The sequence below is a fragment of the Myotis lucifugus genome, unplaced genomic scaffold (assembly GCF_000147115.1).
Source record: "Myotis lucifugus unplaced genomic scaffold, Myoluc2.0 scaffold_6, whole genome shotgun sequence".
In the NCBI taxonomy this organism is placed as follows: Eukaryota; Metazoa; Chordata; class Mammalia; order Chiroptera; family Vespertilionidae; genus Myotis; species Myotis lucifugus.
The window spans coordinates 19,056,416-19,074,650 of NW_005871054.1; the positions used below are offsets into that span (position 1 = coordinate 19,056,416).

Here is an 18,235-nt window from a genome sequence, read left to right on the forward strand (position 1 = left end):
CAGGCTGGCCACAGCCCCTTCAGGGTGGGGGGCCCTACTGGGGTGCCTGGGCCAGCCTGGGTGAGGAGCTGAGGGCCGTCTTCAGGCTGGCCATGGCCACGGGCTGGAAGCAGGTATCTGGGATTTATGTATCTTCTATAATTGAAACTTTGTAGCCTTGAGCGGAGCTCAGGACTGGCCCGGGTAGGCCGGAAGCTTGGCTTCCTCCATCACCGGGAGCAACCAAGCTTCCTGCTCACTCCAGCTCCGTGGCCACCACCATCTTTGTGACGGAATGACAGAGTGAGGGAGTGGGGTGTGAAGGGTTAATTTGCATATTACTCTTTTATTAGATAGGATTGTACCTTGACTTTCAAATTCCATACTAGGTACAATTCTCATGAACTAAATGAGAACATTACAAATGCAAATATTCTAACACAAAGACTTGTATAATTTTGTTTAGATTGTCAATGGTTGCTTCATCCAAATTTTCTTCATTGTCATCCATCGTATGCCATACTTCAGGGAAAGGAGATGCTATCAGATGCAAAATTGGAACACCTAATAAGAAAGAACCAACTTGTAATTAAGTGCATATTTAAACTAGAAAGTATAATTTGGCAAGTAGAAGTCTGAGTGGGAGTTCTGTCCCTTCCATATAAAGACAGTAGGTTATTCATCATCTTCTGTGTACTCCCTTATATCTTAGCCTTGTACTCCAAAGTCATTCATTAGTTAAACAAATGTTAATTAATTCAGTAAGTAATTAGAAAGCACCGACTATATACCAGCCCCTATTCTAGAAGTTAAGGTTTCATCAGTTAAAAGGCAAAGTCTGGTCATATGGCATCTCCATTCCAGTAGAGAAAGAAGCAAATAAACAAATACAAAAAATAATTTTAGAAAGCAATATGGCTTATAAAGAACAATAAAATAAAGTGAGGAAATAGAGAATAAGAGGCAGACAGTGGAGCCAAGAAGAAGGTATTTAAAGTCAGGGAAGGCCTCTGTGAGAAGCTAACAAACAGAGACATGCAACAAAGGAAAAGCATGCTGTGCAAAAGTCTAGGGAGAAGTATTCTAGGCAGCAGTAGTAGTAAGTGCAAAGGCCCTGGGGTGAGGAGTGAGCTTGGCCTGCTTGAGGAACAGCGAGGAGCCAGTGTGGCTGGATTGAAGTAATACTGACTGGAGACAGACGTAGGAGGTGATGTTAGAGAGGGAGAACAGAGTCAGAAAATGGAGGCCCTTACAGGTAATGGTAAAGACTTTTGGTCTTATTCTACATGATAGCAAGCCACTAGAGCTTTAAAGCAGAAAAGGAACATAATTTTATTTACATTTTTAAAAGATAACTCTCATTCCTGTGTAAAGAATAGGGAAGCAAGAGCAAACGCTAGAGACCAATTGGGACGCTCCTGCAAGAGTCCTTGGGTTTGCCCTAGCTCGCCGGTTTGGCTCAGTGCACAGAGCGTCGGCCTGCGGACTGAAGGGTCCTGGGCTTGATTCTAGTCAAGGGCACATGCCTGGGGTTGCGGGCACATCCCCAGAAGGGGACGTGCAGGAGGCAGCTGATCAATGATTCTCTCTCACCAGTGATGTTTCTCTCTTCCCCTCTCCCTTCCTCTCTGAAATCAATAAAAAATATTTAAAAAAAAAAAAAAAGAGTCCTTGGGTTTGTTTAAACTCCCACCATTGACATCAAGGATACGGCTTCCTTATTAATTAGTAAACATAAGAGTTAACACAAAGTGTAAGAATACAGTCTAACTCTATAAAAGTGAAGGCATGGTCAATGGAACATGAGCTTTCATAAATATCCTAGCTGCAGGAAAAAAATATAAAGGTGTCAAGGATTTTGAATGACTTTCATGAAAAAAATAGAAGCCATAAGATGATTGGTGAATGACTTAATTATTCAATTCATTAAATCTAATGGTTCCTTACCCTTTTAGATTGTTGCAAAAGCACATAAAATACAATGAATACAATAGGTTAAAAATGCACATGTGTATGCACACATACATATACACACACATTATTACCTCTTCTTAAAAATGGGAGATGGTCATCCTGAATCATTCCTCCAAAACCATGATTCTGGAAATACCGCCTCTCCAAAGAATGAGCCTTGAGCAAACCTAATGCATGGAGTTCATGTTCTGCAGATGACAATTAGACAGTAGATGAATATCTGTTTTTATCTGATGAATACACAGAATGCATAAGGAGTGTGAAATCTTAGCACGTGTGGCCATTGCTTTTAAAACATGTGGCCGTGAACATGTCAATAACCATCTGGGCTCTACATGGGTGTGTACATTTTGGAGTAGTTTGGGGATGAGACGGGTCACATGTGGCTGTAGATTTACAGGTGAGAACCTTCTTAGAGGTGAAACTCATTAAAAGAATGGAGAGATGAAGAATGAGAAAAACAGGGGGGGAAATGGGGAGAAAACAACATAGGTACTCATAGATCTGAGATCCTGTATGAAGAATACCTTAAGAGGAGATGTGGGGCTTGGAAGGGTAATACTCAAACAGAATAAGGATGAAGTTTACTGAGTGGCCACTTTATGGAAAGGGGTTACCTGCTACGACCTGCATCAGTGGTTCTCAAAGAGTGGTCTCTGACCAGGAGTATCAGAATCACCTGGCAACTTGTTAGAAATGTAAATTATCTGGACCCACTTCAGACTCACAGAATCAGAAACTCTAGGGACGGAGCCCAGCCCTGTGTGTTGTAACAAGCTCTCTAGGTAACGCACACTCTAGTCTGAGAACCATTGGCCTGCATTCCATCACTCATTGGCCTGCATTCCATCACTCATCATCTTATAACATAGAACTCACGTGTTATGTTACCTGGTTACATATAACATGAGTTCTATATTACAAAATGATACGAGATCACAAGAAAACTATAAGACAATTAAATGAAACTCTCAGGATAGCCGGGTGTGTGTTTTTAATTGCTAAATTTAAAGTGTAAAACTAGACCAAGTGGTAAGCATGCATATGTGATATTTTAGGAATATGGAGATATTTAGGAACATATGTAATATTTTAGGAACCACCACCAAACAATATTCGCAATCCATTAATTGACACAATTCTTTCATCTTAGGATATAACTTTTCCTTATGCAATTAGATATGGTTTGAAGTACAGTCAGTACCACTAGGAGGGGGCAGCACAATGGGTTAAAAACCAGTAAGGTGCAAGTTAATGCTATAAATTCATTCTGGTAGAGGAAATAAGAAAAGTGCAGAAAATCCTTGAAAAATGGACAAACCCAAATTTTTGAGGCTACCATCAAAGTAAAGAAAACATGCTAAGAGAGGCCCAAGACGCTTATATTAATAATACCACAAAAGCAATTCTTTCAAACTAGAAATTGAAATTTGCCAAAGAAAAGTATCTAAGTTTCAGGCAAAAGTTTCTCTTGTAATATTCTAAATCTACATATTGGCAAATTCTGAACTCATGGCAAAAGTATGAGTTGAGATTGAAGTGCTTTTCCCACTGCTTAAAATTAATCAAAACTGCCCTGACCAGTTTGGCTCAGTGGATAGAGCGTCGGCCTGTGGACTGAAGGGTCCCAGGTTCGATTCCAGTCAAGGTCATGTACCTTGGTTGCAGGCACATCCCCAGTAGGGGGTGTGCAGGAGGCAGCTGATCGATGTTTCTCTCTCATCGATGTTTCTAACTCTCTATCCCTCTCCCTTCCTCTCTGTAAAAAATCAATAAAATATATTTTTTTTGAAAATTAATCAAAACTATAGACCAGGTCAGGCCAGGCAAAGAGCCAAAGGTATCTATGGCTCAAGAGAGAGGCTTTGGGGCTTAGAGAAGGAAAAAGAGAATAACTTTTTTCCTTTATACCGTGAGCCTGGCTCAGGACTTCTGGCTGAGCAGTGCTACCCCTGTGGGAACACACTGACCACCAGGGAGCAGCTCCTGTGTTGAGCATCTGCCTCCTGGTGGTCAGTGCATGTCATAGCAACCGGTCGTTCCACCGTTCAGTCGATTTTCATATTAGCCTTTTATTATATAGGATATCAAAATGCAGTTTCACGCAGGAAAATAAAGTGGGCCTACTAAAAGAGATGGATAGGAACAATTAATTAATCCATAAAGCAAGGGGAAAAGCCAGTAAAGGATAGTATATATTCAAATCATACACTTAAATAATAAATTTTGAATTTTAAAATGTAGTGTTTGTCAGGAGGAAGAAACCTAGTTTTAATAACATTGGTGCTTACCAATTGCTTGAAGTCTATCAAACCATCGGGCAGAGTTTGGGAAAAAATTGGGAAATGTTGGATTTGGAGCTCCAATTAAATCTAATAAGACCAATAAATCCTAAGGGAGAAAAAATGTTGTTTAGTCATTGTCACTAAAAACACATTCCATATTCATCAATGTAAAAAAATGAATCAAAACTATAGGCATATTAACAATTGAGAATAATCTAGGGAGCTTTATGAACAAAAGATTTAATAGCACTGTAAGCTAATACTTAGGCGAATTTATTAAATCTTGTTTTGCCATTAAATGACAATATGTAGATTCTTTGTGTCTGGAATCCCAGAAGGATTTCACTGAAAATAAATTAGAAAGAGGACATCTGGATAAGTATTTCATAGATTTAAAAAGAATACATTTAACTTGATTTTCAGATGGGAGTCCAAGCCCCTGATCTTCTATTCCATTCTAATTCGCCATTTTATTCTTTGTCTGTAATGACATAACCACCTATAAGAGAACACTTAGTAACTATTTATTCCCCGAAGTAGCATATAAGAAAAATTACTTGACCAGGAGCTACAGGACCTGATGTCTCTGGCTGTCCGTGTCCTTTTCTATAAACCAGAAGCTCAAACTTGCTGATCTTTAAAGGTCCCTTCTGGTTATATGCTCTACAATTAAACCAGTGTTCCTTAACTTGTTTGAGCCATAAAACATCAGCAGTATTAAGGACTCCCTGAAGACCACACACACACACACACACCCCTCCCCTCGCCTAACCCTGGTTTAAGAACTGATTTATATAAGTGAGATCATGTGTGGGTAAATATCTAGTGTAGATCCTACACATAGTAGGTAAATATCTGCAGAGTCTACCATTCTAAAGATATAGTATCTATTAACTCATGAATGATGATTAAATATATTCATTGGGGGAAATGGGCTTGTTTGAAATCAGAATGTATTTACATGGTTAGATGATCAGCCAGGTCTCTCCTCCTCCTCTGAATCCTTTTTAGCCATTTGGGTTCAAGTGACCGAATGAGGTGCTGACCATATTCCCCTGATCCACTGTGAGCTGCCAATGGACCACAGGATGGAGAGAATGCCCACATGGGATGTGTCAGAATCATAGAGGACATTTAACCTGGCCATGTGGACTCAGAGGGAGAAGGTAAGTGACCGGGCAAAGGACAGGGACAAGTGGAGTGGTTAGAAATAGGCTTTCAGTGCACAGATAGGGTGAAGGTCAGGGATGCACGAAGGCACAGGAAGAATGAAGACTCAGAAGAGGCATGAGGTCCCAAGCTGGGGTTAGTGAGGACTCAAGACTGAGTGACGGTCAAATACAGGAAGAGAATTAGAATAGGGAAAGAATTCAAGGGCAGGGTGAGGGACAGGGGGGCGGAGGGGGACCAGGATTGGGGATGAAAATGGAGTCATGTGTTGCACCCATTACTTGGTAATAAGAGCAGGGTTTTAAGGCAGCATCAAAATGTCTCTACCCCCACGTCAAAAATACCACATCAAAACCAGCCCATCAAAATGTCATTTGCACAGTCAGAGTCATTATAACGCTTTGAATACACTGAGGAAATTCTTCACTCCCATCCTCATACCACGTCCCACTCTAACTCCATTTCCCAAGACCCCCACCTCCTCAGGCCTCAGGGCTCCAAGAAGGGGTGCTCTCTCCACCTCTATGCAGTACCAGGGGCATGCAATCCCATTGGACCAAACTGACTGTGATGTCTCCTTAATCGGATGTTTTACAGCCTTTTAATTAAAGTGTTTTTACATTTTTGAAAACTTTAAATCAATAACATTCAACTTTCAAAACTTACTATGTAAATATTCCTATCATTTCAGGGAAATATTTTAATGAAGCTCAGACGCAACTGCTAACCCAGAATCCTTCTTTTTAGCTCTGGGATTCCTCAAAAACCCAAACGCCTGCCAAGGAATGTTCTGTTATAAACACTGCTCCAAGGATGCCGGGGCATTTTTCGGTCTTTAATTGGCTTTAGCTTTGGCTGCCTTTGAGGCAGCACCTGCAGCCACAGCACCACGGGTACTTCCCAGACTAACCATGCTGTGCAGCTGGTTGGTGTTTCTCGCTCCAGGTGGGTGTGGGGTCGATGCCATCTTTGCAGCTAAGTGCCGAGACCCATACAGAGAGTCTTGAGGGGACCAGTGAAGAAAAGCCTCTTCCCCGTCAAAGAAAATCAGCTGGAGTGACAGATCCAGCTTGGAGTCTGAAACGTTCTGGCAAAAAGAACAGTGAAAAGGTAACTGGAGAGAGGACAGCTGAGCCACAACGTAAGGGACGATAACACAGCGAGTGAAAATACGCCACCATTGATTTGGCACCACTTCTTCCCTGAAAATCATCACACCCCCCATGTAAATCTCACCGTCTCCCACTCCCCATGAAAAGAGAGGTTATGCATTTTCTCTGACTCTTCAGAGAACTTTGAAAGGCCCTGCCACCTCCAGAGATGCCCAGAGATGGGCTGACGCTATTGAACCTGCAAGACAGCCTGACTTCTCCCTCTGCCTGATCCCATTGCTCTCCCCTCCCTGCCACAGGTGTTGAGTCAGGGCCACTCCCTAAGAAATGACCTAAATGCTAACCTCCAAGTCAGAGTGTGCATCCCAGGAAACCCAACCTGAACAACTGCAAATCTATTTGGCTACTCATCCATGATGTGCTTGCTTTTGTGTGTGTGTGTGTGTGAGTCTAGGTTTGAGGACCTGCCCTAGGAATGCAACAGGGGGGACACGAAGAGTAATCATTACAGCCTCTCCCCCTGCAGGAGCCTACACTTTAGTTGGGGTAGGAAAGATCAACCAAATACATGAACATGGCAAAAGGTGCCACGGGTCACACATGTAAAGTGAAACTCATCTGGGAATGGATAGAATGAGGGGTTGAATCCTTGGGGAGTCAAGGAAGACTTCACGCAAGAGATGGTTTTCAGGAGAACTTTTCAGAAGTGTAAGCAGGGTTCTGATGAATGTTTTACTTTCCACTGTCTGACGACTCTCACTTTTTAGATTAGCCTCCCAACTCCCAGAATCTGCAACCCAACTGCAATCCCTAATCTATTGAATCGTTTCCCTTTTCCTAGTCCTTCACCCCCAGGATGTCCTCACTTCACCCCATGTTCAGCTTAAATTCCAGAGTCAATCATACTAATCACTCCCTTGTCTCTCTCTGCCTTGGTCAAACTCACAGGGCAAACACATGCCCTCAAGTCCACTCTCTGCTTCCACCGTGCCTGCACCCGTGCAGCTGGACGTGGCAGGGGGAAATACACAACCGTTTGCGCTCTCCACCTCACTAACGTGCTGGGGACGTGCTCCCCAGTGGACCAAACTGATTCTGATGTTTCCTTAATCTGTTAGAGGTATCCCTTTCCCTCTTATCTGAGGACATTAGAAACTGTGTCCTTTAAGTCCTCTTCTGCTCCTTGTGCTTGATTTCCTCCCAGTTCACTTTTCAATTTGTATTATTTGTTTTGCTGGCTTGCTTTCATGTCGGAGACTGTCCTCAAATGTCTGGTCATCCTTTGCGTCCGTTCATATAAAGAATAAGGCGCTATAACACTGAGTAGGTTGGCTTCCCTGCAGGGTGACCTGGTGCCCAGCTGGAGTTTTCACTGAGATGGTTCATATGCTCCAGAGAAGGAGCCTCCAGGTTCCTGTCTCTGGGTACAAGCTGGCTGCTGGCTTTCTCATGCTGGAAGTGGGGGAAAGGCTGCGGACCTCAGTGTTCAATGTGAGACTTCCACCTCACCTCCTTGCTTTCTATGAGGCACCTCACTGCTGCCCTCCTTTACATCTGGTGTCTCCATGTCCAGAACCTCTCTGGTTCAGTTTCTCTAGAAAAACATTCTGTCATCTCCCGCAAGAATACAGATGGGGTACTCACCTATCTTCTAGGTGTGGGGTGGGAACCTACATATCTAAGTGCTCCTTAGATTTAACAACACTCTCCTTCCCAGCTCCCCCCACCCCCACTTCCTCACTATCTGTGTAGCCTGATTTGTGAAGCTCCTCCAATCCTTCTTGGTGGCAATAGGATAGATGCCTAATTACCAGTGTCAACATAGTTGGTGAATTACCTGCACTCTTTCCCCACCCAAGGCTATCTCAATAGTAAGGTGTGAAAAACCACCCTAAACTCAGTGGCTTAAAACAACACTCATGAATCCTCCTGGGTCTGTAGGTCAGCTGGGGACAACTGATCGAGGCCAGTGTGGGCTGGATCAGGAGCCTTGCTTCACCAAAGTCATCAAGGTTGGCTTTGTTCCACATGTCTCTTATCCTCCGCCAGGGGCTGGCAGGCTAGCCAGGGCACACCCTTTTCCTGGTGATGGCAAAGGCACGAGGGAACAAGCCCAATTGCACAAGCACACTTCTAGCCTCTGCTTGTGTCACATCTACAGGCATTCTATTGGCCAAGACAAGTCAAATAACCAAGTCCAGAGGTAAGGAATGACAAGGTACAACCTGCCATTGGGGGAGGAGAGAGGAACACAGCAAAGTTATAAGGCAAAAGATGTGAATGCATAATTATAATCTTATTACTAGAGGGGAGAGGGCTGCAAAGAGTTGGGACAATAATCCAGACCTCTCCCAGGTCACATTCCATCACCGCCTACCCAATCTGTGACAGCTGAAGAACTTAAAATAACTCCTGCCTACGGTTTAAATTAAAATCCAACTGTGAGAATAAATCTGATACTCTCAATGCTTGTACCCAAAACTAGCCCTTTTTAAAAACTGTCCACATCACTACCTCTATTAGTAAGGATAATGAAGAGAATGTACATGTAGTTTTTCATGCGGATCCCTACCCAACAACTCATTCAGCTCTTTCTACCAAAAGCAGGTATGAGGTACATGCAAAAGGTACAGGAGCTCCCCCAGAGAAAGCACAGGCACTACACAACCTGTGCCTTTACGTCACATCCATTTCATTTCATGTCCTGACACTAGAATGCAAATATGAGAAAGCAAACTGTTCCATCAGCTTCAGAACTCCCTCACTCAATAGCTGGGGAAGAGTGCTAGTTAAAAGCAGGGTAGAGCACGGGACAAAGACATCATAGAAAGTTCAGAAAACAAAACAAAAAACAGTGAAAAGGATACCGAGAGGTTATAAACAATTCTTGCTTTCTTCAAGTGCAGCATATCCAGCAAAAATAGAACCAAATATCTCTATTACTTCCATTACAAGATAAACATTTTACTTCTTTACCCCCATTGTACCCAAGGCCAGCCCCTTCATAAAGCTCTGAGGGGAGAAAGAGGCATCCGTTGCCTGCGAACAAAGTTTTTTGTTTTTGCTTTGTTGTGTTTACTTGGTTATGAGTGATATCTGAACAAAATGTCTTCATCTAGTTTAGCACTTTTCCCCAATATACCCTTAAGAACACAGAGACTGAAACAACATCTGAGAGTCCCAGAAGTATTCTGAGCTGAGAACATAACAAAAGCTCTACTATGCTACATAAAATTGAGCTGAGATTCACAGATAATAACAATAATGCATTTCTGCTTCATGCTTTTCATCTTGATATGTCTGAATTACTCACTCTTGAGGGCCACCGGCTCTCAGATCAGAAGGTTGTGATGTCCGTGGCTCCATAAACAAGAAGAAATAAACAGAGTTCTCAAACATATACCTGTATCCATCTTCCGCCTTCTTAATTTTTCACAAAGAAATGTTGCCCCTAATTTAATGTGTATTCAAAACTAAGAAATCAGGTGCCAATTAATGAATTCACTGTCGTGTATCTTAGGTTTATTGCCCATGGTTGACGTTTCAAATAATGTAATCTTCCAATTAATATTCATTCAAATTCATACCATTTTGCAAACAATTGATACAAAATGTCCTGAAAGTCTTCATTTCTAAATGGCCTTCTCACTCCCCGCAAGGATTCTCGAATTCACTCTGAGTTATTGCTCCTGTGTTTTATGCCAAGAATCTACAAGAGGGAAACAGATACCTTCAAGGAAAGGAGTTGCTTGTCTAAGGCACGAGCTAGTTCCAACATCATTGCACAGGGCACGGCTGAGTCGGTGGCTCCCACAAACACCCTGTTGTCCCAATGGGGGAAATACTTGGAGTCGTAGTGACAAGCAAGTACCAGGTGCCGTTTAGCAGTGGGATTGAGGGTGCTGATGATATTTGAGAAAGACCGATATCCATAAGGTGTCTGACTCAAGAAGGTGTCTACTTCCAAGACCCAGTCAGCTTGAAGTCTCTGAATTCTCTGCATGATATGCTGTTCAAAACAAAAAATAACAAAATTTCAGATCAAGACAGGTTTCATTTGCTCAGTATGTTTTAAATTGCTTATAGGCCTTTCAAGTTAACAATGCAGTACATGCTTATTGAATGAATAGCAAGGATGTATAGAAGAAAGGCTAATCTTCTCCCTCTCCCCCAATATTCTCCCTGCAAATTGTTAATAGTATTGTTAATAGTCTGATGTACATCTTCTCTCTTTTTTTTTTTAACACAAACATATAGTAGCACAAACTCATACACTGGATGTGTTTTTATAGGAATAGAATCCTACTCTTCTCACTTAACAATCTAACATGAACATTTCTACATGTCCGGAGATAGAGATCCAGTTCAGTATGTATTAAAGCCCACTTCCCATTTCTCTAGGAGGCTAAGAAGGCATGTTTGAGAAAACAGATATACCAGGGTCTCAACTTCCACTCTAAGCTCTCTGAGGCAAGCACGGCACATGATAGCTCTTTAGGTCCCCAGTGTATAGCAGGTGCCTCAAGTCCAACAGATACTTCGCAATATAATGAACACTAACAAAAGATACCGATGCTCACCGGCTCAGGATACTATAAAGGGAGTCCCACAACAAGGGGATGGGTAGGGATATTTGAGGTCCTGCCCACTCTAAGAATCAATAAGCGACTCTGAACCACAGTGACTACCGAGTAGCTTTCCTTCTGCATTCAAGGAAGGTCCAGACTCACTGCACGTTCTGGTAAAAATAAACCCGTTTCTCCTGGTCATCTTAGACCTTCTGAGCAACACGGTAAATGACAGGAAAAAGTATCAGATACAAAAGAAACTCCACCTCAGGCACTAGAAGGGTCTTCTTTAAGCATCTGTGGGTGAGTTCATCACTGTTCCATTTGCCCTTTCCTGCCTTCATTTTCCCTTTGCCTCATTTTTCTCACTGGGTTCCATTTATTTTATTTTGAAATATACACGTTTTTGTAAGTTGCTTTAAAGGATTTTTTTGAAGTCAAGTGACAAAGTAACCATCCACATAACCAGTAATCTGCTCCACAATGACCATCAGTGGGGATGGACTCTGAAGTGATAAACAAATAACATAATAACTGGAAAAGAGGGGAGATTTTTTTCCTCCCAGGGAAACACAATTTTCTAGCCTCGCCAAGTCTTGTGTGGCCTCCTGCCCTAACTAATGTGACATGGCATGTGGGCAAGGACCTTGGAAAAACTGTGGCAGGAAGCTTCCGGGAAGAGAACTGAACCAGGGGGAAGCACAGTGTCTCTACAGCCAACCCTGCAAACGCCAAATAAAAACATAATTCTCCAGCTGTCCACTTTCTGCTTTCTATAGTGAGGTGGACTTCAGCCTAAATAGCACAAATACACAGTACCTTGCCTTTTTCTATTATAGGTTGAGAAGTTGTCTTTTCATATTAAAAAAAAAGAAGAAGAAGAAATGTTTATACTAGTAACCTTGTTGAAATCATCATTTATATCTCATTTTTGTTATTCTCCACAATTCTCAGTATTGGGCTTTGTTCACAGTTGGCTATTGATAAATATGCCTAAATTGTAATTAATACACTATTTTTTCCTTCTTTTAAAAAATTTTTAAATTTTTTAAAAATATATATTTTTATTTATTTCAGAGAGGAAAAGAGAGGGAGAGAGAGATAGAAACATCAATGATGAGAGAGAATCATTGATCAGCTGCCTCCTGCATGCCCCACACTGAGGATCGAGCCTGCAATCCGGGCATGTGCCCTGACCAGGAATCGAACCGTGACCTCCTGGTTCATATATCAGTGCTTAACCACTGACCCACACCAGTCAAGCTAAAAAAATTTTAATTTTTTAATTATAAGTATTCTCAATGAGAATATATAAAATTATATGATATAGAATATTAGTAGTTTGAATAGAGAGAAAGCATTGTGCATCTAAGACAAGCTTTACACAGAATATGAAAATAAGTTATCTTCAGACTTGAGGGAAAAATTATTTCCCATAAAAGGGGTCATGCAAAAAATTTTTTCAAAAGGCATGTACTCCAGAACATCTGGCAGCCAGATGTTGAGCTGCTCCATAAACTGTCTTCAGCAGCCTACGTGCTTACAAAATGAATTGGGACTTAAAATATATATCTGTTAGCTTTGCTCAACTGAAGTCTCACACACAAACTCATTTCTCAACTACTAAACCGGTTGCGATAATTCCTGATATCGATGTTGACACTAAAATCCTCAAAAGCACCAGCAAATGGCCCAGAAAAAATTCTGCCTAAAGTAATCTTTTTTTATTCTGTGTAAATATTTTTATTTGTCTTAGCAACTAATTTCTTTCTAAACAATCATATTGGCTGCATAACCTCATTACATCACCAATATATCTCGTTGTTGTGCTTTTGGCTTTCAGACTTGATCTGCAAGTTCCCACTACAATTCTGTAGAGCAGGCTGCAAAAACGACTGCTCTTCTCACAAGAATGTCCGAGGCAGGGGGCGCTTGGCTGTGGGAGAGAGTCTAAAGCTGCTGTGCTTCCCTCACTCCAGAGAGCAAACGCCTGGGCCCACCAGCCATGCTAAAATGCAATGTAGAATGTGGGCTATATTTTTATTATTATACGCCCATTTCTTTTAAATAGGGAAGAGAGATGAGCCCAAGGAGTATCATTGAAATGAGAAGATCCAGAGCTAGAGACATCTGTGAGCACACACCACAGAGCCGGTTCCCCCCAGCATCCACTCTCCAGTGATCGATGGAAAGGTCAAGGTTAAACCCTTCCAGAATCTGGACTGAAATCAGACTGCTTGACTTCTGCATATACACACTTATTTTTACCATGGGCCAGAGTCAGAAGCTTGAGAAGCACTGCCCTGGAGAAAGTAGCTTGTCACAGATCTTGACTCACCCACCAGGGAGAATACAACTTCCCAAAGGGAAGCCTGATAGGACAGTAACTCGCTCTCGGCCCAGAACTGGCGAGCACGGGCTGTCTAAGGCTGTTACTGTTGGGTGTTTAGGGCCCAAGGGGTTGTTATAGAAATGACCAAGAGTTGAGCACTTACCACCCTGTCTGATACCATACCCCACACAGAGATTTCACACATAAATTGTTTTAGGCTAATATGCAATGCTTAACAAAACAGACATTTACTCTCAGTTGTTTGGTTTTCTTGGTTGCCTATTTTGTAAGATTAGAATGCAGATCTGAATGTTAGATAACTCAGAACTGGAGATAGATAACCTCTCACGTGAATGCAAGTATTCAACAGCCCTTAGATTTGAGTGCTGCATTCTCACCTGGCGAGCAGCATAGCTTCCAGGGGATCCTGGATACCGCTCTATCAGCAATGGCCGTAAGTCATGCTGCCACATTTCAGAAATACTGGTGCCTTCTGCAACTTGCCGGAGAGACGATGAATTCAGAATGGCTGGTTGGTGATCATTCTGAGGATTAAACAATGTTATTTAACCAACTACTGTTTCATAATATGTTTAAGACTTACCTTGAGACATCTGCGTTTGAAAAACACTGGCTTTGAATCTCAGAATAAAGGGATGGCTCTTATGTTATACAAGGCGCATTAAGCTAGTCAGATTAAAGACTGGCCCCTACGATCTAGGAAGTTAAACTAATTCTTTTTTAAAATATATTTTTATTGATTTCAGAGAGGAAGGGAGAGGGAGAGATAGAAACATTAACGATGAGAATCACTGATGGGCTGCCTCCTGCACACTCCACACTGGGGATTGAGCCCGCAACTCAGACATGTGCCCTAACCGGGAATCGAACTATGACCTGGTTCATAGGTCGACGATCAACCACTGAGCCACGCCAGCTGGGCTAAACTAATTCTTTTGACAGCTTGTCTTACAAACAAAATTAATATAATGCTTTGAACCTGAAAATGAATATTTGATACATTTCCTGAGTAAGGTGTAATGACTTTTGGTATAACTGCTTTGTAAAACTAAGATTTTAAAATATCAATTATCTATCTCCTGTTCTTAAGTTTGTGTTTGTTTACTGCTAATACATTTTAAAATATCTTTCCTTAATAAATTTGTCAGTGCAGCCTTTACATTCCTTGGTACTCCACAATCAAAGTGCATCTACATTACCTCTCAAGCAGCAATTTGAGAAGAAAACAAAAGCTAAGTGACAAAACACCGGAAATGGGGAAAGAAGAAATAAGAAAATGGAGGCAGGAAGTCAACTTTATGTGGTTAATTATTACTTAACCTGACCAACGAGAGCTTGTCTGGTCTCTCCCGCTGGCTCACAAGCCCTAGGAAGGGTCACTCGCCCCAGCTCACCAGGCTCAGTCCCCCTGGCATCCTTCCAGGCCCCAAAGCAGTGTAAGGCTGTGCCCCATTGGGGCTTTGCATCTGCGGAGCCTTCTACCTTGAAGGCTTGTCCCTTCCTCTTCACCTGGCCAACTCCTGCTCATTTCAGGTGGTAGCTTAGAGTACTCTTCCTTGGGTTTATACTTGTTTAATGCCTGATTTCATGTGAGAGCAAAACTCTCTCCTTTTTTCTGCTTTCTTCCTAGCTCATATTGAGCACTCCATAAATAGTGGGTGAATTCATCAAATAAGGAAGTGACAGGTGACTATCTTTCTAAAGCTATCTTCACCGAGATTGGGTTTACATAATAATAAAGTAAATTGGGCCTTTTGCTATCATAAATATTAAATCAGTTGAATGCACAAGCAATTATAAAGACAGAAGAGACAGGTGGCTACCTACTGCAAAGGGCCAGGAAATGCTGTAGTTCCATATGGGTGAGCTCTGTTCTTTTTGAGTTTCTGATAGTCCATGCTTGTGATGACTTAGAGTTGGGTTGGCCCAGGGCAGTTATTGTTTCAAATGCTGTTTGAACCCTAGCCAGTTTGGCTCAGTGGATAGAGCGTCGCCTGAGGACAGAAGGATCCCGGGTTCGATTTCAGTCAAGGGCATGTACCTGGATTGCAGGCTCCTCCCCGGTCGTACAGGAAGCAACCAATCAATGTGTTTCTCTGTTTCTGTCTTTCTTTCTCCCACTCTCCCTAAAAATCAATGGAAAAATATCCTCAGCTGAGGATTTAAAAAAAAAAGAAAGGAAGAAAGCTGTTTGGACAGTGACTCCTTTTCCAATGATTTACAACATGCCATCCCAGAGCCTACCTGGTCGCTGTGGATGCGGTCATGTCCTCAGCAAAAGGAAATGAAGCTCATGTTTTAACGGGGATTTATGGAGGTTTGAAAGAATTCTTAAGGGGTTTCAGAAAAAAGAGGAACAAATAACTCTCGAGCATCTCTAGTGTAACAGATAATGTGGGTGAAACATAGTCCACAAGAATCATCCAAAAACTGCTTAATGGATGAATAAAAGGTAAGTTGCACAGACAGGCCATGGATGCTCCTGAATACAGAGACTTGCAGGAGTTGTTTCAGGCTCCAAGAATTCAACCATGTAATTAACGTACTTCAGTAAAGAGTCCTTCCCGCCTCTGCCCCCCTATGAAATCACAGAGTTTATAAAAGCTCCCCGGTCAGTGAAGGATAGACATGGGAAACAACCACACTCGGTAAGTTACTTAAGCCTTTCTATTCATTAAAGCTCTGAGGGGAAAGCATTTGACTTCTCCAACCTAAATGGCACTCATTCAATTTTTATGGAGACTCACTCTCTGAACTCAATAAACAGAAAAATCTATATGCAGATGAGAGGAAGGAAAAGAGGGAAAACCTGGAGAGAAATCGTGGGCTAGGTGAGAGGAAAGTAAATGAGGCAGAAATAGTGTTGAGCCCATGTTAAGTGCAAGATCCAAATTATTCTAGATTCAGTTCAGTTCAGAGACACATCGGCAATTTTCTATTGGTACAGGGCTTCTCGGAGGAATGAGTCTCTGTTACAGCCCCCGCCTCTTTTCACCCAGGCCGAAAGGACAATAAGTCTGCTTTCCGTGACAAAAATCTTTCAGCTCAAAAAGTGTGAACCAGATACCCTGAGGCAACTCCTCTAGGCTAATCACGTGGTTCCTTTCAGAGGGCTATGCGGTCTCAAATCGTTGCACTAAAAGGAGAGTGTTACAGAAGCTCGGCCAATTCAATTCCAGTTTCCATCCCATGTGAGGGTCTCCCAACAGCACTCAGGCTAACACTTGTGTCTACCTGCAAATTCAACCCAGGCAGCATTCACTGAACTCCTTCTGCGTGTGGGATGCCACTGACATTACAAATGCAGTCGTGGAAGAGTAGGGAACTGAATGAGATAACGGTATGTCTCTTCTGTCAATGCAAGTAGGCATCTATCGAAAAGCAAAGCAGTGCAGGCTGTGATCAATTCAGGGTGAAATCCCAGCTCCCTGACTTACTAGCTGTGACTAGGACAAGTTTCCTTATTGGTAAAATTGATGTCATAGTATTTACCTTAGTAAAGTTCAAAATGGGACATTTTGTCTTTTTCTGTTACCAACACCCATCCTACCATTGAGTTCCCTGTCCCTGCCTTGAAGTCTCTGTTGATGTTTCCCTAAGAATCAATGGCTGTGAGATGGGTGGATGGATGACTAAGGACTTTTAGAATACATGTGGCTCTAGATTCTAGAAGGAGAGGAATGTGAAACGCTGTGGGGAGCGGTAGCAACTCACTAGAGCTGACCCTGAGGGAGGACTCCTAGGTGAGGCCAACTCTCCTGTATATGGTTGCTCTGTTCAAAGAATCTGTCCCTCTATACCTGGTATAATTTCAACTTTATCATTGAACTTCACCTTTGTTACAATAAATTTCTACCATTAAAATACATGGGGTCCCAGCTTAACAATAGAGGAAGTTTGGAAACAATCTAAATATTCAGCAATAAAGGGATAGTTAAAGTGTGGAATGATGATGATTTTGTAAATATCAACTGATGCTTTCAATAAATTATGAGCTCAAGGAAATACTCATACAATTAAGCAACACAGTAAGATATAAAACTGTATATGCAGCATAATCTCTAGTATGAAAGTCATGTGTATTTATTTTAAAAAATAAACAATTCCTCAAAAAGTTAAAAATGAAACTTCCACTTGACCCAGTAATCCCACTTCTAGGACAATATCCCAAAAACAAGAAACCAAAAACACCAATCAGAAAGGATATATGCACCCCTATGTTCATAGCAGCACAATTTACAATAGCTAAGATTTGGAAATAACCTAAGTGCCCATCAGCAGAAGAGTAGATTAAAAAACTATGGTACATCTACACAATAGAATACTCTGCCGCTATAAAAAAGAAGGAACTTTTACCATTTGCAACAGCATGGATGGAACTGGAGAGCATTATGCTAAGCGAAATAAGCCAGTCAGAGAAAGATAAATATCACATGATCTCACTCATAATAATCAACTTAATTTGATGAACAAGAATAGATCCAGAGACGAATGGCAGGTAGGGGGGCGGGTTAGAGAGCAACCAAAGGACTTGTATGCCAGCCTGCACCCTCTCCAATCCAGGATCCTTCTCGCAATCCGGAACCACTGGCTCCTAACTGCTCACCTGCCTGCCTGCCTGATGGCCCTAACCACTCTCCCCTGCCGGCCTGATCCCCCTAACTGCCTAACTGCTCTCCCCTGCTGGCCCGATCTCCCTAACTTCTCTCCCCTCCTGGCCTGATCCCCCTAACTGCCTATCTGCTCTCTGCTGCTGGCCTGATCCCCCTAACTGCCTATCTGCTCTCCCCTCCT

General features: G+C 42.1%; 1 protein-coding gene across 4 annotated transcripts in view; it reads right to left on the reverse strand.

Moving 5' to 3' along the window:
* Nucleotides 1-298: 298 nt before the first annotated feature.
* QPCT (glutaminyl-peptide cyclotransferase) overlaps nt 299-18,235 on the reverse strand; it is a 38,777-nt gene continuing 20,840 nt past the window's right edge. For 3 of the 4 annotated variants that reach the window (XM_014448113.2, XM_006083450.3, XM_023747687.1), the window contains exons 2-7: nt 13,819-13,965; nt 10,251-10,529; nt 6,319-6,495; nt 4,245-4,344; nt 2,025-2,141; nt 299-543 (exon numbers count right to left, since the gene is read on the reverse strand). In XM_014448113.2, coding sequence (XP_014303599.1) covers nt 398-543; nt 2,025-2,141; nt 4,245-4,344; nt 6,319-6,495; nt 10,251-10,529; nt 13,819-13,893 — 894 coding nt within the window. In that variant the 5' untranslated portion in view covers nt 13,894-13,965 and the 3' untranslated portion in view covers nt 299-397. Of the gene's footprint in view, nt 544-2,024; nt 2,142-4,244; nt 4,345-6,318; nt 6,496-10,250; nt 10,530-13,818; nt 13,966-16,675; nt 16,813-18,235 lie in introns of those variants that run through there. The other variant, XM_023747694.1, reaches the window with a different exon arrangement.